The sequence below is a fragment of the Bactrocera latifrons genome, unplaced genomic scaffold (assembly GCF_001853355.1).
Source record: "Bactrocera latifrons isolate USDA-ARS-PBARC rearing strain unplaced genomic scaffold, ASM185335v1 scaffold_1519, whole genome shotgun sequence".
Classification (NCBI taxonomy): domain Eukaryota; kingdom Metazoa; phylum Arthropoda; class Insecta; order Diptera; family Tephritidae; genus Bactrocera; species Bactrocera latifrons.
In genome coordinates, this window is record NW_017534985.1 from 1 (window position 1) to 20,414 (window position 20,414).

General features: G+C 35.2%; 2 protein-coding genes across 2 annotated transcripts; one reads left to right on the plus strand and one right to left on the minus strand.

Moving 5' to 3' along the window:
* The first annotated feature begins 9,808 nt into the window (after nucleotides 1–9,808).
* LOC108965967 (putative nuclease HARBI1) lies at nucleotides 9,809–10,749 on the plus strand. Its single transcript, XM_018928651.1, has 4 exons — nucleotides 9,809–10,229; nucleotides 10,320–10,423; nucleotides 10,484–10,631; nucleotides 10,706–10,749. Exons 1-3 carry the CDS (start codon nucleotides 10,004–10,006, stop codon nucleotides 10,628–10,630), a joined length of 477 nt encoding a protein of 158 aa, XP_018784196.1. The 5' UTR covers nucleotides 9,809–10,003; the 3' UTR covers nucleotide 10,631; nucleotides 10,706–10,749.
* A 203-nt stretch (nucleotides 10,750–10,952) lies between these two features.
* Nucleotides 10,953–12,184, minus strand: LOC108965968. Its single transcript, XM_018928653.1, has 2 exons — nucleotides 11,713–12,184; nucleotides 10,953–11,621 (listed from the first exon to the last, which is right to left on the minus strand). The coding sequence occupies exons 1-2, from the start codon at nucleotides 11,737–11,739 to the stop codon at nucleotides 11,106–11,108; spliced, it is 543 nt and encodes a 180-aa protein (XP_018784198.1). The 5' UTR covers nucleotides 11,740–12,184; the 3' UTR covers nucleotides 10,953–11,105.
* Nucleotides 12,185–20,414: the final 8,230 nt, after the last annotated feature.

Sequence of the window (20,414 nt, forward strand, 5' to 3'; positions counted from 1 at the left end):
TCTAACTTTAAAAACATATATTAATTATAATTATATTAAATAAATATGTATTAAAGTCATAATACAAATATGACTTCATTATACATTTCAACTGATTTAATGGAATTCATCATTAAATGGGTCAAATTGCACTTTTGTACATACATATGTACATACATATGTACAATATACATTTGAGCTTTGTTATCAAATATATGGAGAATATCTATAGCGGTTTGCGCATTGTAAATATGCGAATCTGTAAGCGTACATTGATATTAGCACCACTTTTCTCATTTAACAATGAAAATGCTCAATTCTGCTGTTTTCGACCTCCTTATGTTAAATATTGGTGAAATCCGCTAATAATATTTTTGTGGTGAAATCCACTAATAGAAAACTCAACCCCTCCAAAAAGAGGGACGTGATGACAATCGGCACACCCTGAACCTTCTCTATATTATACGTTCTCTGCCCGAAGTGTTGCAAACTCATGATTCAGTGATTGAAATGATCGACAGCGTTCGGTTTGTATATCATGCCCTAAACAGTGATTAACTAGTGCACTTCTGTTCTATATATAGATACATATGTTAAATCTATAATAGAAATTCCATCAAGTACATACATACATACATATGCTGTATGTACGTGTATGTTCTCGATGAAGGCACGATTCCGATTACTTTGGCAGAGGGGTAAAAAACCCGAATTTCCGTATAAATTGGGTATGTCCGGATAGGGGAGCTTCTTCAGAGGAGGAATATCAAAAACTAATATAAAAATTATTTATATTTTTTAAAATTTTCACGATTAAAAGTTTAAAAAAATGCACTAATAACACAAGCTATTTCTGTATCTTCCACTAAATTTATTCACGTTTTTCACTCTGTATATTTAAATATACACTCTAAATATTGAAATAAGTTCACATTTCAATTTTACTTTGTAATATTTCACCTAAATTTATTAATTTAAAAATCACTTAGCGATCTCGGCGTTGCAAAGGTTAGATTGTTTACAATTATGAGGAATCTTAAACACCAAATATGTAGGATTCTTAACGATTTTTGTTTGTTTGTTTTTTTGCGTGATTCTTTTTTATACATTATTCATAATAAAAAATACTTTCTAACATTTTTTAAGTTATAATTGAGTTGTGAAAACTTTTTCCACATATTATACATTTTACATATAGTATGTATATGTGTAATATGTAATTTATATTTAATAAACACATATAATTAAAACTCTATGATAATATAGTATTATAAAATTTATATATCATGTCGGGATGACTGAAGTACTTTCGCGTAGTACACCTCTCTGCGTTGGCGGCCTTTGGCCGCGCTTTAAACAAATAACCCTGGCCGAGCGAATACCCGGGGGGACTCAAGTACTTTCGCGTAGTACTCCTTTCTGCGTTAAAAATAAAAAAATATATTGAGTTTTTGTTATAAAGTGGTTATATTTGTAGGTTACCATGTACTCATATTAAAATAAAATTTGAATTTTCGTTATAAAATGGATAAAATTTAGTTATTAYATCTGTCAGCGATTTCCATTTATTTTTGATTATACATTGTTTTGTATTTTAGGTGACGATACATCAATTTTTATATTTAAAATATGAGTTTCGGATATAAAGTGGTTATATTTGTTGGTTACCATGCACTCATATTGAAAGAAACTTTGAATTTTCGTTATAAAATGGATAACATTTAGTTATTACATATATCTGTGAGCGATTTCCGTTTATTTTTAATTATACATTGTTTAGTATTTTAGGTGACGATACATCAATTTTTATATTTATAATATGAGTTTTGGATATAAAGTGGTTATATTTGTAACTCATATTGAACGAAAATTTGAATTTTCGTACTGTACTAATATACTTTACACTTTATTACGTAATATTATTATATAATATTACTAATACATGTATATAATATTACTTATTTGCTTAATAAATTTAAAACAGAAAATATCCATATGCATGAATAGAGGAGTTGTTGCGAAAAAGAGGAATTTCAGCGAATCGCCTTATCATGACATGGCAGCGCTCCATTTCGTCGTAATTTGTGGTAAAAAAATGGGGTTAAAACAAGTGTAAAATTTATTTTTTAAAATGCAGATTTTTCAGGTAAAAAACGTGCTAAAAGTGTAAGATATGGAGTTATTTACAAGTTTATAGTGTAATTTAATTAATTTGAAGTGAAAAATGTGAATAAAGTGTGTTTAATGTGGTGAAATAGCGTCTTCAAATGTACGAATTTTTCGAATTTTTGAACTTTAAGGTCGAATATCTCCTAAACTACGCGTATGCGGTACCTATAACCCTAGGAGGACTTCCTCTTTCCAACGGTACCTTCAGATCTCGGCGCCAAAGAAATCGGAATTGTGCCTCGATGAAATTTCCATTGTTTACGCTTCGAAAATTTGTAACATGCGCACATTTTCAAAGCTGATACAATTTTTGGCACACATGATTCAAATCAGTCCATCAGAAAATTGTTTTTTTTTTTTTTGCTGTACTCATAGATTTACCTATAAATTTAATCGTAGATTTACTTATAGTTTACCCAAAGTTTCACTTCGATTCAAACAATCCTCGCAACGCTATGAACTGGCATGATGCGACTGCAACCGAAGTCAGCCATACCGTTTACACGATCGTGATTGCCAAAGAACAGATTGTTCGTGTTGCATCAGATCAGTTGACGCTGGCGGCTACTCGAATTGATTAACAAAGTTGTCTATGCTGAACTGAATTGATTTGATTGTGTTTTTGGCACGACTGTTCTTTCTGATTTTATCATACTCATTGCAGCTCTCTGATACATATACTTACATATGTATATATATATAATCTCACGTAGATGGCCTTTGCAGGTATTTTATAATATTTTGGATTTGACAGCAATCAATTCGTGGATTTTGTATAAAAGGACTGGTGATGAAAATATAACAGGAAAACAAGTAAGACCAAGGTAAGTGTTCAACTAATATAACATGTACATACATGTAAAATACTATATGTGCCTCATACAAATAGAAACTGTTTTTGTATTTTTTATAAATTTATTTAAAATACACTGACCTACTATTTTTTTGATTGATTGAAAATTGTCAATTTGGTATTAAACAAACGACCATTTTTTAAATAAATAAAAACGATATTTTTTTTTCAAAATTACGTCATTTTATTCATTTTTGATCTTTTCAAAGATCGTAGGTCATTGTATAGGAAATATTTTTAAGTTTAAACTTTTTGAATTTTTTTGTTTCAACTACTCATTCAGCCGAAATCATGTCAACACTTGGGGTACTTTTTTTTGGCCCCTCTTCATACCGCCCATAACTCCGTTATTTTTCAATATTTGTTGTAAAAAACAATCTTAAAATATAGCTGCAAATATGCCTTATTCAAAGAAGTTCGAAATATAAAATCGAGTACTTTCACGGTGGTATAGCCCCTTAATGATAGGACCATACCTGACAAGTACCCGATACTTAACATATCATGGGTACTGGGGCACTTGGTAAAGCCAAGTAAGGACTGTACCGAAAAAACTCTGCACACTTTCAATTCAATATTTCTCATGAAGTAGCCGTTTGATCATATTGCGGTAAGTACCGTTAGAAAGCGTGATCAGTTCTGCTTCTATTGTTTTTTCTTTCTCCGTAATTTGTAATATCATTTTCGTGCGTAAACAAATTGTGCACAATTACTGCATTGAAGAAAGCATTTCATACAGAAAGCTAGCAAACGATTTAAAGTCGGTGTAAATGGTGTAAAAAATATTATAATAAAATTCAATGAAACCTGTTCTCTTAAAGTTTTATCAAAAAGTGGGCGAAAAAAAGGCCCTAGTGATCCAAATCTTGAAGCAAAGGTGTTGGACTTAAGAAACCAAAACAAATCAATGTCTGTGCGCGATTTGGCGAAAAAAGTTAAAACCAGTGTTACTATGATTCAAAGAGTGAAGCAAAGAAATAACTTATAAACTTATAAAAAACAAAAGATTCCCAAAAAAAAGTCAACAACAAATAAAAATTGAGAAAACAAGGCTACGGAAGTTGTACGAACGTTTGCTTAAAGATTCTGTTGAGTGTGTTATAATGGACGTAAAAATGGACTCAAGAACATTACCAGGTCCCCAATTCCATAAAAAAACCAAAAGATGGTACTGTCGACCAATCAGTGTCAACAATTGAAATAGAAAAATTTGGCGAGAAAGGGTATAGTACTAATCGGCCAACAATTATAAGAAGGAGTGTCTAAACCGTTGTCTAATACCATTTTATAAGAAACACATTGTGTCAACAATATTTTGGACCGATTTAGCCACAGTGCACTATGCTTATTCCACATTGGTTTTGTTGAAGTATGATGAAAAGAGGAGAACCCTCCAAACGCCCCAGAATTTGGCCAAATAGAGAAATATTGGGCAATTGTCAAACTTAACTTGAAGAAGGATGGATCATGTAGTTGCCGATAACGTCAATGAATTAAAAAAAAAACTGGCTTAAAGCAAGTCGAGCCGTAACAAAACAAGGTGTGCAGAATTTAATTAAGGGAATTAAACGAAAAATTCGGCATAAATTTAGAGAATAATTTTTTTTACTAGTTTTAATTAAAAGTGGATCAAAACTCTTCTATTTGTTATTAAAAAAAGTTACAAACAAAAATTAATAAAATCCGTTACGTTACAAATAAAAAATTGTGTGCAGTTTCTTTTCGGTACAGTCCTTACTTCTCAACGCTGGACCGCAAGTCCGGGTGTCATAAATAATGCTCGCAGAAGGTAACTGTGATAAAACTTTTTCCTCGTTAAATAGGAGGAAGCACGATCTTGGAAGACTCCTTTTCGGCCTGAAGAATTCTGAATGGGTATGTTCTGCTATGTTTTCGTTGATGGCGTGAACATCTTAAAAGAACCTGGATGATGCAAACATGAAAGTATATGTTAAAGTCACGATTCTTAAGAAGAGCGTGAATTTTTTTGGCTTCACAGTCACCAACAACGATACGAACACACACCTGGAGAAACTAAAGACTATTGCAGAATTTCCAGAGCCTAAAATGCTTAGGTCTCCTTATTACAAAAAGCCATTCGACCGATACTTCGGCCTATGGCATAGGACGAAAAGGGAGATCATTTACGCCAATATTGAAAAGGAGTTACTGGCTATTGTTTCGGCACTGAACGACATTGCGGCACCATCTGTATGGAGTTAATCAATTAATAATGCCACTAATGTATAACATATGAAACAAAAATTCCCAGCAGTTACATGCTTTGTTTCGATGTACAAGCTTTCCTCGTACAGCAAACCGAAAAATTTCGAAAGTTACCTTTCAAATTTATATTTTTTTGGAAAATATTTACTTTCAGATAACACATCGAACTGATTTCGATCCAAATTATCATGCCACGGCATCGAAACCAGTGCGTCGCTTACGTCGCTCTAGTCGATTTTCTATAAACAAGTATTTAGTCGAAGAAGTAAACAATTTATTACTATGCAGCAAAAGAAAAACACAGATAACTTTTGGCACTTGGCCGGTATGGCCGCAAGTATACCTGTACCCAGATGGGTAAAAGCATTTTTCCGAAAAGGAAGAAGTCGCACGGTGCCATATCAGGTGATCAGGTGAATACAGAGAGTGGTTAATGGTTAAAATCTCATTTTTTTTTGTTTTGAAATAATCGGTCACAAGCGTCGATCGATAAGATAATTTTTGGTCCTCAGTCAATTTGTGCACAACAAACCGTGCACACACCTTTCGTAAGACCAAATGTTCGGTCAAAATGCGAAAAATCGATGTCTTGGAGATGCTCAATTCCATTTCCATGAATTTCAATGATTATTTCGGCTAATTATTGATGAATTCCCGGTGATGACGGATTTTGATTGGCCCACATGTTGATCGTCATTTATGTCCTCACGACCACCTTGAAAACGGTGAAACCACTCGTGCACTCTGCTACGTGATAGGCAATCATCGCCATAAACTTGTTTCATCGATTGAAACGTTTCGATAAAAGTGTTCCCAATTTTAGAACAAAATTTAATGTTGGCTCTTTGTTCGAAGCTCATTTTTTCACCGATAACACAAACATACTGGCACTTAAAATGAAATAACTTACTTATAATCTAATCTTACTATAATGTCATGAAATTCGCACTGAAAAATCGATAAAGATAGCAGATTCTAACGCACTAGTCAACATATAGATGGCACCATTAGGGTGCGCTAGATTCAAAAAGTCCTGTTTACTTTGGAACGCTCCATGTACAAACATTTTTATTTTAAAAATTAGTAATATTATGAATTAGTAATATTATGAAAGAGGACATTTTCATTCATAATATAAACGAAATTGGTTTGGTCTGTTAAGAGAAAATATTTTCCAAAATCTTGCAAAAATATATAAATTGCAAAAACTTTCGAAATATTTCGAATTTTGTACTTTTTATCTTTTTATTTAACGTTCAGAACCTAAAAACGGTTGTTGAACGAGAAAGGCTCGTCCATCGAATTGATGAGAGCGCGTAGTACGTTTATAAGCTATAAAAATCGCTTTATATCTCCTCAGAACCTTCATGTTTTGAATATAAAGACCAATAACTCATAAGTACAAAGGGTTTGTCCGGAAAGTCATATTATTATTATTATAGTCGATTAAAAAATATGTATTGAACCAATCGTTAAAATTCTTTAAAAACTTTCAAAACAGGCTGCTTCCGCGTCGATGCAGCGCTGCCAGCGCGATTGCCCAGCATTGAAGGCATTAAGGAAGGCGTTCTTCGGAATAGCCTTGAGAGCCGAGGTGCATGCTGCTTTGATCTCATTTGTCGTCTCAAAAGAAAAGGAATATTGTCTCTTTGTATCGGTATCCATGATTCGTCACCAGTGATAATGTTATTCAAAAATTGGGGTCTCTTTCACACATGTTCATACTTTCTTGGCACACTTCCACTCGCCGCAATTTCTGGTCGCCAGTGAGCACTTTTGCGCATGTTCAATTAACACAATGTCATGAATTACAGATTTTGATAAATTTAACATCTGAGTAATTAAAGAATACTTAGTCGACGGTTATCAAAGGTCTTAACACACGATGCATTTTCGCCATGCACCACTCACAGAAATACATCGCGAGAAAATATTTCTCCTGAGTCGCCAGAAGACAACTGACCAGTGGCTCGTTTGTTAGCTAGAAATGCCCTCTACCGAATCCAGTCGGTGAGCGTACACTCTGAAGTACAGTCGCGGCGAAAGAAAGTCAGCCCTATTACTTTCCGGACAAACTCTGTATGTTTTTTAAAATGAAAAAAAAAAACACTTTATTTCTTGACGTTAACTCCTCTACAGTATCCAAATGATACTTTTATCGGTTATTATTATTCTTGAAAGGTAAAATATAGAATACAAGGTAAATATAATACATACAAATGTAAATATGTTTACAGTTAGTATTTTAATTAGAATTGTTTAGATATTTGTAAATACTTTTTACTGAAATTGGTACCCTCAAAGAGAGCAATGAATATTCTGGAAAAATGTTTGAAATCACTAATCCTAAAAATGATAATACACATAAAAATATAATATTACTTTGTATTAAAAATGCAGTAGTTCGAATAAATAATAATTATCTAAAATTTGTTTCATGCTCTTCAAATATATCCGGTTCAAGAGCTCGAACCTGCTCGGCATCATTTTGAAAAATAAATCAGGTATAAAGGGATGCCCAACTTATTCCGGTGTGAGAGCGCCTCAAAATTAGCGTTTTTATAACATTTTCCATTATGGCCAGATCGAACAAAATAATAATTTTTGGGCAGTTATATTAAAACAACCTCACCCCAACATAAGTTCATTGAGAGTCAACAGGGTTAGGTTAATTCACTTTATTAAGTATTGAAAATTCAAAAATCAGTTGTTTTAATATACAATAAAATCATGAAAAAAAAAAAATTAAATAGTTTCTCCATATATTAAACTTCAATTTTTAATAATAATTATTCGTATTAAATTTTGGTTGCTTGAATTTAAATTTCCGAAAATTATTATTTTGTTCAATCTCTCTACAATAGAAAATATTATAAAACATGCACTCTCACACTAGAATAAGTTGGGCATCCCTTATTCCCTCCTACAAACTTTTGACTGTATAGCCTCGATATGGTGCCGCCTAACCTAACAGCATGAGCGGCGACCATGTGACATCTTAAATATAGCTTACAATTTTAAACTTGTAATATCTTTCAAATGGAATGTCCGAATTGAATAATTCAAAAAGTTGTATAATGGTATTGAAGCACACTTAAATTTTTTTTAATAAGGATTAATTGTAAACTTTAAATAAAGTAGCTTTTATAGCGATGTGATTTATTCGCATATTTTTTGTAGATAATTGTATTCTTCAAATTTGTACATATTTGTTCTATAATCAATTAAGTTTTTGGAAATTTTTACACACTTTTGGTTACATTATTGGAATCTTAATATGTATCCTTAACTTTTGAAAATTGTATATAGCTTATATTCACCACAGATAGTGTAGCTATGCTAACAAACAATGAAATCTTTCGTCCTTATTATATTGGTATAGATAAATTCAAATTTTTAAGGTCGCTACTTCTACGTTAAACAAGAAGACGAGTATTCTAATATTAGGGAAATAAAAGCAAGATTCCCCAAGGTAGTGTGTTGGAATCTTCTTCATATTGTATTCACGCATGGCCTGCCAATAGAGAGCCAAATTTGCATAATGCGGTATTGCTTGCTATTGGTAGCAGTCAACTCGAGTCAACTACTAATCTCCAAAAATCTGTAAATAAAGTCCTACAAGGAATGGCAGATAAAACACATACATACATATTTTTTTCACATACAACAAGATACGGCTGAGTTTATGGTTAGCGCAGAAATATTAAAAATTGTAGCTGCACATAAACCAAGATAACTATAGCATTGAAGAAGTAGGACGACTCAAAATCTTGATGAACAGAGACAACAATTTCGGCAATGTCTCCATCTCCAAACAAATTCGAAGCTTTAGTTAAGTTCCCATTTAATTTGCAATCCATTATCCGATCTGGCTAAATATAGTAAGAAGTACCAAATGAAATTCTGTGCGAAAAACGGTGTTATATTGCAAATGTTCCCAGGTGACAACCAATTACATCTCAAATATTATATTAGCAAAAAGACTTCTGATGCTGAACGTAAGTATTCCAGTTACGAATAGAGATAATAGGAGCGCTGAGAAAGTTTCGAGTGTATTTACTTGGTATACACTTTAAACTAATAAGAGTCTACGACATCGAATTATTCGAAAAGTAATTCGCACGCTCAATGCATATCGACAATTTTATAGCATGCATTTTATCAAATAGAAAGTTGGGTAAAATAGAAGGTGCATTGCATCCGCTTCATAAAAGGTATTGGAGAGAACAAATCAATTTGATTGTAACCCTGCGAAGAATCCATAACACAGTAACTTAAATTAAGCTCTCATTTGATTGAATGAAATAAGCGCACGTACGTAAAACAACAGGGCCCGAATCGCGGCATTCGTGATAGAGCGAGCTATTGTATCGAAACAAATTTCGTGACGTTTCGAGTAGCCGGATCGCCACACTCGATACGAAGCGAATCTAAATTAGCTCACTGTAACAGCCCTGGCCTCTCTACAAATAGCATTTACGAAGTGTCAAATTGTGAAATCAAAACAAAGAAAGTTATTGAAGCCGTGCTATATTTTTTTTATAAAAGTGAAATACTATTGTTTTTCCCAAAAGTGATGCATTCAATAATTTTTTTATATTCGCCTTTGGAATCTGAGGAAGAAAACGTGCAGCAAGTCATAAAGAACCGAATGCGAGACAAAAGCAATCCCTTGATATTGCCTTCAGGAAACGGTTCAGAGTCTCTAAAAGTGCATTTAACTACGTATTGGCTGAACTCAAATTTGAAGGGCATTTGTCAACCGCAGTGGCACCAATGATTCAACTGGGAGCGACTTTGTCCCTTTTGGCCAGTGGTGGCTACCAGCACTTGGTGGGAAATGACTTTTTGATAGGAATATGTCAAAGCACTATTTGCAAAATAATAAAAAATGTAATCAGCGAAATGGAAACAAAGTTGTGCCCCCAATTTATTAAATTCGTGCCCGACAATCTTTCGGAATGCACGAAATCGTTTGTTGAAAAATACAAAATTCCTGGAGGTAAGATTAGCACTTTTATTTTGAGTAAAATGTAGCGCTTTTAAAGCTGAAGCATACTTAACATATTTAAATATATGTTTGYGCATGCAGTTATTGGATGTATTGATGGCACGCACTTTGGGCTGCAAAAACCAACAGTAAATGAGCACATGTTCTTCAACAGGAAAGGATACCATAGCCTCAACTCAATGATAGTAGGTTGCATATAAAATGTATGCACATACGTATACTTATAAACTTTAATTTAATTACAGATATGTGACCATGAATACCGCATTTTGGCCATTGACTYAMAGKATGGTGGAGCCGCACACGATTCCTTTGTGTGGAAGCATTCGGCACAACGAAAGTTTTTGGAGGAGCAATTTAACCAAAATAACTTCAAAAATGTTTGGCTTTAAGGTAATATAACTTTTTATTGTACTGTTATGCATATATGTACCTAAATTTAAAATACATTTTTCGTAAATCGATAGGAGATTTGGGTTATCCCTTGGAGCCGTGGTGTTTAACACTATTCAGGAACCCTGAAGAAGGCTCATTCTAAAGCTCGCTGTGTGGTTGAAAGAACCATTGGTATCCTAAAGGGCCGTTGGAAAATTCTCAGCAATGACAAGAGAAGCCGTTACCAACCTGAAAAAATGGCACAATTCGGGAATGTATGTGCAGCGTTGCATAACATTTGCATAYATTTCAAAGATGCGTCGTATTGTAGACATTCTGCAAGTGAAGCTATTAACACAGAAGTGGATATGGGAAACGAAACTCATTTAAACAAAATTGGCCACAAAATTCGAAACCATATAATGTTGGCGCTAGAAAATACAATTTGAATAAAACAAGTATATGTATGTTTATTATTATTTGTGTGTATATTTATTTATTTTCTTTTAAGGCTTCTAATTGTATTCGGTTAATTTGCAGCTCTWTTGCTTTGACTTCCATATAAGCTTTGTGAGCTTCCTCTTTTATTTCCATCGACCTCTCCTTCAAAGCTATAAGCTTGTCTAGTTTTGCGCCTATACTCTGCTGGTAGCTTTCAAACGCGATCATGTTTTCTTTAATGAGGGCCAGCTTTTCATCGGCAGCATCCTGTTTGCTCCTCTTCGTAGCGCTGCGACTAATAGAGGGTTTCGGTGGAACGACGTCTTCATCACTGTATAAAAGCTCTGCCATAAGCTTTTCGACAGGCTCTTTTTCAGGGGTGGGGTTGCCAAAAGTCCTTACTTCTCCCAGGCCTTCTACCGCAACGTCCATGCCGGTAGCCTGAAGCAGTTGCYCCTCTGCTGTTGTTAGGTACTTTTCTTCGTAAGGACCACCACCAGTTCRCTGCTTCGACGCTTTGTTGAAAGACAACTTCTTTTTGACGTTGTGCTTTTGATCAGCAAATACCTAAGTGTATATGTATATAGAAAAAAACATTTGTGTTAGTAAATTTGTTAAGACACTTATCAAAAGAGGAAATGCATGGAGGTCTACGTACTTTCCGCCAAGACTTAGCATCCTTCATTGGTGGACCGGCCGCATTAAGCAGGACAGCCAAGGAGTCCCACAATTTATTGGCAGCAGCTTTGCCCTGACCACATTTCGGAACATATTTTTGGCCAAATCTTGATGCCGAAGCATGTATTCGGCCATTAAATTTTTTTGTCTCATGTTGATTTTATTAACATTTGTCCTAAAAAATTGTTCTATTTATAAAATAGTCAATAACATAAACGTTAACTTACATTTTATTTGATTTTTTCTGAGTAGACTCACGACGTTTGAAAACTTTTGAATTAACGATTGCAAATTATCAATCGAATGACATTTTGTTAGGTTCGTTTGAATTACAACTCGTTATCGAATGACAGAATGTCAAATTTCGAACGAGTGTACTCGATAACGAGTGCCTCAATCCGAAAACTGGAAATTTCGAACAATTTTACTCGTTCACGAATGCCGCGATTCGGGCCCAGGTTATGGGCCCAGCCCATAGATTTTTAAATTAAAGTTTTTGCAGGGCTATAAAGCTTTTTTTATAACCGCGGAAATTTACAAAACAGCGAAAAGTATCAGCGAAATTGTAGCAAAGGGACGAGAGGAACTGTAAGGTGGTCAGGTATTAGACTAACTTTATTTGCACAATTCTTCTCCTTAAATAATATTCTATACAATATTTCGATACCGCTAAATATGTACATAATTCCGCTTTGTATTAATTCATATATACATATATATATTATGTACGTCTAACAGTTCATAAAACTAAGTACCTACTTAACGCTATTGCTTCTTCATATATAATTTAATTATTAAAGAGGAATGTAAAAATGGGAATGCAGCGTTGTATTATGCTGCTTACATATTAAACTGAGTACATGCTAAATAGGATTAACTAATGTGCTCAAACAAACATACGTGTAATTGCGTGAGCGAAACATATCGTTAGTAAAGTGTACAGAGCAAACACAATGCAAATATAATTCTTAACTGCATTGAGGTGAACGACTCCTACTGCTTAACCTTGAATGTTAGGTAAATAAGAAGTAGAAATAGCAAAAATATATAAGAACATATGGTTAAAGTATGTAGTGGTTTGCAATCGGTCACCCAACAGTTTTATAATATTTTATTAGCTACAGTAACTAAAAAGTTTCGTATAATATCAATTGAAATAATCAAAAGCGAGCTCAACTGTGAAGATTGATCCGCTAAACGCGGATAATTACGACACGTGGAAGTTGCACACGCGTGCAATTCTTGTGAAAGCTAACTTATGAAGCTACACATTAGGGGTATACATTTTTGAATTTTTTTGAAAAAAAAATTTACTTGGCATAACACGATGAGGAATAGTAAAAAAAATGATAACTGCGTTTTTAGTTTTTTAAATTGAAAATTCGTAATTCGTATGAAAATTTCATACGTATGCCAAGAAAAAACACCATATGAGATTATGTTCTTTTCTTTGTGTCTGTTTTGTTTTGCTCTTCTTCCGTTATTCGTCGTATTTTTGCGTATGACAAAAATAGATAACGGTAAATTTGCGCCTGTTGCCTTTAATTAGCTGTCGGTCTCTCATTCAGTGCGTGGCGGCTGGAGTGGAACTGTCTTTTTTAATTAACAATGTCTTTTAAAAAAAGTGGTGCTGAAGTTTTGAAAAATTCAAAGCAATGGTAAAACAATTTTAATAACATTTGAAAAGTCTAAGAATAAGAGAAGAGAAATCAATAACATTGAAAACCCCTTGAGTGAATTGTGTAAGATTCCAAAACAGACCGTGATTATAGGAAGCTATAATGAATTAGCAAAAACGGAGAAATTGAAAAAGAAAAGATGCCAGATTGTTCAAACGAAATTATTGCCTTGTGGTCGAAACTAAACTTTCCGAGCATAACACGTATAGCTGCATAACGGAAGATAACAAAAGTTTTAAATGATTATTCAACATTTTTAAAAATCCCCGGATGGCAGAAATGTTACAATGGCGTTCAACAAGTTATGTGATATAACTGATTTAAAAGGTGTCTGGCTAGGAACTGAGGACAAAAAGTTGTATGAACTCCAAACAACTACAAATGSAAAAGTTGGGTACACGACAGCTAAAGCAGTTTGTGTGCATCCCTCCAAAGCTGCCCTTTTAAGAAAAAATGTTCAAAGCACCTCGTGTTTAAATAAAGTGGCGCTCAACACTTCAACATCATCAGCTGAATCTGTCGAGCAATCACATTCTCCACCTGTTAGTGAATATAAAGCTCCTCTTCAAAGAAAAAGAAATGCGAAGGGTTCAACAAAAGCAGCAGTGACAATGGTCAATGGTACAACAGCCCATGTAAGCACCAAAAATTCCGCTAAAATATGCAATGAATTGTCCAAAGAAGGAATAAATATAGCAACACCAACACAAGCAGGTATTCACAAAGCGATGATTAAAGCAGCGCTGAACTTGGAAAAAAATTATAAGAATTCCTTAAACATTTGGTGCATTCATTTCGACGGCAAGAAATTTGGGAAGAAAGAAGTGCAGGCCGTGGTGTTAACAAATGAAGCTAAGGAAGTAAGAGTATCGGCAATGGTTCTTAAAAACGGAAAAAGTTTGTCAATTTTTGAAGGTTTCTATTTAATAATATATTTTTAGAGCATTAAATAACTTTCTATAACTTTTTTAAGGAATAAGGAGTGTATTGGATAAATTTAACCTTTGGAATTCCATTAAAATGATTGTTAGTGACACAACAAACGTTAATACAGGGGTTAAAAGTGGAGTTGTTCGTTTCCTGAAGAATTGTTTTCAGGAAAAACATTTGTCCCCACCACAGTATATTCGTTGCCAACATCATGTATTAGATTTAGTTGTGAAGCATGTGATGAATGAAGTACTAGGTGGAAAGTCGACATCGCCAAACATCAGTTATGACATATTTACCGAATTGATTATAAACTACGAAAACAAAAAACGAAGAAAAGTTGATCTTAAGATCTATTAAATGGCGTGATGACATGCAATTTTTATATGAACTAGGGCAATATTTTAAATATTATGCAGTAAACAACAAGCTCCCATACATAAAATTTAGAGTTTTACCAGCGCTCAGCAACGCTCGATGGAATTCTAGAGCTATTCTAGCGATTTTAACGTTCATACTATACCGGAACACAGAATACAACTTTTGCCAATTTGCCAATTCATATGCAGCGTATGGTATGATGCTTGGTTCTCGGATTACCGTTTTCATAACAATGATTTTGAAATATTGTAAAAAGCCGTCAAGCATCCGAAACTGCGCATAAGTGTTTTCTTAAACACTGGGTAAAGGAAGATTCTGCCATTCTGAATTTAAAAAGATCTAATATTTGCGCTGAAAGAGCCATCAAAGTTGTTCAGGAAATTTACCCTATTTGTAAATCTGAATATAGTTTAAATCTTAAGTTTATCTCAAATAATATCAAAATTAATTAAATAATGAACTAAAACGTATATTTACTATAAAAATGTATTTGTCTTGTACTTAAGTTAGTCATATTGCTTCTAAATCAAAATTTGTCTTCTTCTTCTTCGCATATAACATATGAATTTTTTCAATTTAAATTCTGTGTGAAGTTTTTGAAATAAACCGAAAAACTAAAAACGCAGTTATAATTTTTTTACTATTCCTCATCGTGTTATGGCACGCAAAGTAGGTGTTACAAAAATAGACTACCCCTACTACACATCTGTAGCTGTACATTGTTAAAACTACAATAACGCAGCGAGCGAAGTGGCTACATTTTGATCAGAAAGCCTATGGGGATATAATGCTTTCAATTACATGACCAGAATTAGGTCTGATAACCGAATGCGAACCTTCACACGAAATGTGGGAAAAGGTAGAGTCTGCTCCCAGTTAAAGGGTCCTGCGGGAAAAGTCACCCTATTGAAACGTATTGCATTCGCCCACTGTGAAATTTTTAAATGAAACTTTTGATAAAAATGATGAAATAGATTTCGATATACGAAAAGATGAAGTATAGTTGAATCTGAGGAAATAACTGAGGGGTCTTCAAGCGAAAGCGAAAATATATTAATGTATCAGGCGCTTTGATTGTATTGAAATGTTGGGACTAATGAAATAAATAAAAAATTGGTAATAAAAATTGATTAATTTTTCTGGCAATTCTTAAGAAAATAAAGAAAATGGTATTACGGTTCTTACCTTTAAATCTCTGTGAACAACACCTTGTTCATGCATATAATCAACAGCTTCTAAAATTTGGCGTATAAGATCAGACGCATCTTTTTCGGTATAGGAACCTTTTTCTACAATTCTATCGAATAGTTCACCACCAGTTACTCTAAAATAAAAACAGGTTTTTGTTTATATTTACATATTATGGCAATAATTATATGTTGAAAGTTTGTATGTATTAGCAAAAGTATCAATAATAATTATGTACAGTGCGCGAAATAATTATATCGGACAATGATTCAATGTACTAATGTTATGTTTATTTCACCGCTATTTAGTTTTTGTTGCTGGATACATTACTTACTTAACAAATCGTTATGAACAGTTAGTCCAAAAATCACATGTAAATACTGTTGGTGTAAGACTCTTCGTAACTTTCGGCTTAACTAAACCGAAATACATGTATATGCGACAGTTCATTGTAGGCCGTGATTAGATGCAGATCGGTTGCAAGTTGATTTTCCAAATACGAGTATATATATATATATACGAATATATATACATATATAAAAAAGTACCGCAAATATATATATATAAAAGTACCGCAAATGAGGAAAGTTCTGACTGCCATTCACTTAGGAGTGGCCAGAAAAGATTCTTTTACATATGGCTCAAGCAATATAAAACAGCCTCGGATAAGAGACCTCGACCATGGCAAAACGATTTAAGGGCATGCACCTGGAATATCCAGTCTTTAAATTGGGAAGGTGCTGCTGCCCATCAGTTTGACGTCCTCGTTGGAGTGAATACTGACATCACCGCTTTCCAAGAAATGAGATGGAAGGGACAAAAACTGAGGCGAGTAGGTCCTTTGGTTTACTACAGTGGTTTACTACAGTGGCGATATAAGCGCAAATTCGGTGTGCGATTCGTGGTGTGAGTGAAGCTCCATCGCCGAGTACTATCATTCACCCCGGTGGATGAACGCCTGGCCACAATCCTCATCAAAGCGCAGTTCTTCAACATACCGCCTACTAACCGACAGAAGCGAAAGACGACTTTAACGACAGGGTGGGGAAGGAAGGTACCTTTGGCACAACACCACGAGTAAACATCCCCAACTGGATCGAGACTGATTGACCTCGCCGTGGCCCCAAATTTGTAATAATAGGTTCCAGCATAGAAAAATTCACCAAGCTACCTAGCTTTCTCCGGATCGAAATACCACCAACTAGTTCGATCATGTTGTGGTAAACGGAAACACGTCTCCAGTATTTTAGATTTGCGTATGCTCCAAAGTCCTAACATCGACTCGCATTCCTATATTGTTAAAGCGAAGATACGCACCCGCCTCTATGCAGCAAAAAAACGCACGCCCACAAACACAAGAAAGATTAGAAGACGAGAAGATGTTGTCACAGATAGCCAAACGACTTTCTACTCTCGTCTTGAAGTGGGCAGAAACGATTCTTTTACACAAGGCTCAAGCAGCTAACGATTTCCGGTCTTTGACCAAGTATCCTCTGGATAGCCTAAAACCATCCTTTTGAAGGCGAGCTAAAGTGAGATGGCGAAACATCCCCTACATAGGGTTGTACTTAGGGTTGGGACCCGCAATGTAAAAAAACACTATCAATGAAAAATTACCAACAGCCTCGGAAGAGAACACCCCTTTTTGATAACGACCATAGCAACCGAAATAAGGAGTACGCATTGAGGGCATGCACCTCACGCAACTGGTTGATGTCCCCGTGAAAATAAAGGCTGACATCACCACCGTCCAAGAAATGCGAAGGATGTTGTGATAGAAGGATGACACGTCTCAGTGTTTTAGATGTGCGTGTGCTCCGAGGTCCTAACATCGAAACTGACTGCCTACCCCGCAACGTTTCGATCGACCAGAACACGTGCGGGATGGGATAGATACCGAGAGTTGAAGAGGGAAGCGAGACGTGAATCTATAGAGCTTGACATTGTAAAATATGGTCGGACGAAAGCATGCCCAACGATGTGAATTTAAGTGTGCTCTGCCCAATCCACAAAAAGGGAGACCCCGCAATCAGCACCACCAACCGTGGCACAAGCCTCTTCAACATTGCATATAAGGTTCTATCGAGCGTATTGTGTGAAAGATTAAATCCCACCGTCAACAAACGGATTGGACCTTATCAGTGTAGCTTCAGACCTGAAGAATCAACAGCCGACCAGATATTCACCATGCGCTCAATCTTCGAAAAGACCCGTGAAAGGAGAATCGACACTCACCACCTCTTCGTCGATTTCAAAGCTGCTTTCGACAGCACGAAAAGGAGCTGCCTTTATGCCCGCGATGTCTAAATTTGGTATTCCCGAAAACTAATACGGCTATGTACACTGGCGTGTACGTCTCTGAGCCGTTCGATATCAAACGAGGTTTCAGACAAGGCGACTCCCTCTCGTGCGACTTCTTCAACCTGCTTCTGGAGAAAATAGTTCGAGTTGCAGAACTAAATAGAGAAGGTACCATCTTCTATAAGAGTGTACAGCTGCTGGCGTATGCCGATGATATTGATATCATCGGCTTCAACACCCGCGCCGCTAGTTCTGCTTTCTCCAGACTGGACAAGGAAGCAACACAAATGGATCTGGCAGTGAACGAGGGTACGTCGAAATATTTCCTGTCATCAAACAAACAATCATCGCACTCGCGACTTGGCTCCCACCTCACTGCTGACAGTCATAACTTTGAAGTTGGAGATAATTTCGGCCATTTTGGAACCAGCATTAAGAGCAACAACAATGTCAGCCTCGAAATCTACGCCACGGCGAATATCGCATTCGATAGAACGCTGAGCTGTATAAGATATGCGACGACATTGACATAGATCAGCGAACTAAAAGACAGCGACTACGCTGACTAGGTCATGTTGTCCGAATGGTCGAAAACACGCCAGCTCTGAAAGTATTCGACTCTGTACCCGCCGAGGGAAGCAGACGAAGAGGAAGACCCCAACTCCGTTGGAAGGACCAAGTGGAGAACCTGGCTGTGCTTGGAATATCCAATTGTCGCCACATGGTCCTCCGTTGGAAGGACCAAGTGGAGAAGGACCTGGCTTCGCTTGGAATATTCAATTGGCGCCATATAGCGAAAAGAGCAAGCGACTGGCGCGTTGTTGTTAACTCGGCTAAAATCTCGTAAGCGGTGTATATGCCAGTAAAGAAAAAGAGGAAGTACTCTAATAATAAGTTTAATGCTTTGGGAAACCAAGTAGCAATCCGTCATATTTAGCGTAGAAAAAAACTTTAATTTAGATGGGCCCGACGGTTTTAAATATTATTATCGTAATATTTGTCGTTAGAACGAAACTCGATTCGCTAGAAACTGGGAAGCAGGATCGCTTATGATACGGGCCGCATTTAGACATCGTGGAAAGACTCCAGTTTTGTTTCCGTATAACGTGTAAGTGCAAATTGGGGAACATATTTGAGTGAAACGTAGACTTTTCAACAAGATATCGCACCAATTCATAGAGCTGCGTCTACTCGATGCTTTTTGGGAAGCAAAAACATTGATTTCGAGAGTTTATGGGGCATACTATCACGCCACTGGAACTCAATACCAAACATTATTGGAATCGAAAAAAGGAATAGACAAATTTAGATTTTCAAAATTGATCCCTTAGTCCTGGGGAAGGTCCTAAGGGAGATCTTTTTTACAAAATCATCCTCGATTTCGCAATTTATGTCTATATTTATAACTCACGAGCAGTTGAACAGATTTTGCGGAAAACTAGTGATAAGGTAGCTTTGAACCTCGGGAAGAGCATAGGCTATTTTATATCGTTTTATGTTAAAATTAAATCAAATTTACACTAATATTATAAAGAGGAAAGATTTGTACCTATTTTTGCAAGTTTGTATGTTTGTAATGAATAGGCTCAAGAAGTACTGGGCCGATTTAAAAAATTCTTGCATTTTGAAAAAAATTAGGGATCCTTCGTAAAAATTGAACAATGTAGCCGAAGGTGTAGAAAAATGAGTCTTAAAATGTCTTTCGTCGAATGCGCTGCCGAAACTATTAGCGATAGAACAAAATAATGTACAACAATATTGAAGAACATCATAATGTAAAAAAAAACTCCGCGGTAGCATATGTCCAATTACAAAAACTTTTTTCATTTTAAACATTAATGAAAATGCTAACCAAATTCAAACCTTGCTATTTATGTGTTTATATTAATCCTTATCCAAATAAATTACAGTGGAACTTCCTTATAGTGAATTCGCAGGGGACCTAAAAATCGCTTCACTATATGGAGACTTCATTACATAGAAATTCATTTTTTTCTTTTGTAATTTTATTTAAAATAATCAGTAAGTTTGGTTTGAATTACATTCTTCCATTTTTCATTTTCAACAAAAGCTTCCAAATCATTTAGACAGTTAAAAACATTAATCGATACGTCACTTTTCATCTCCACAAAGGTTCTGATACAGTTAATGGAAGAAGAAACTTGTCCTAATGTAGGTAATGCCTCATCAGTATCTGCCATTT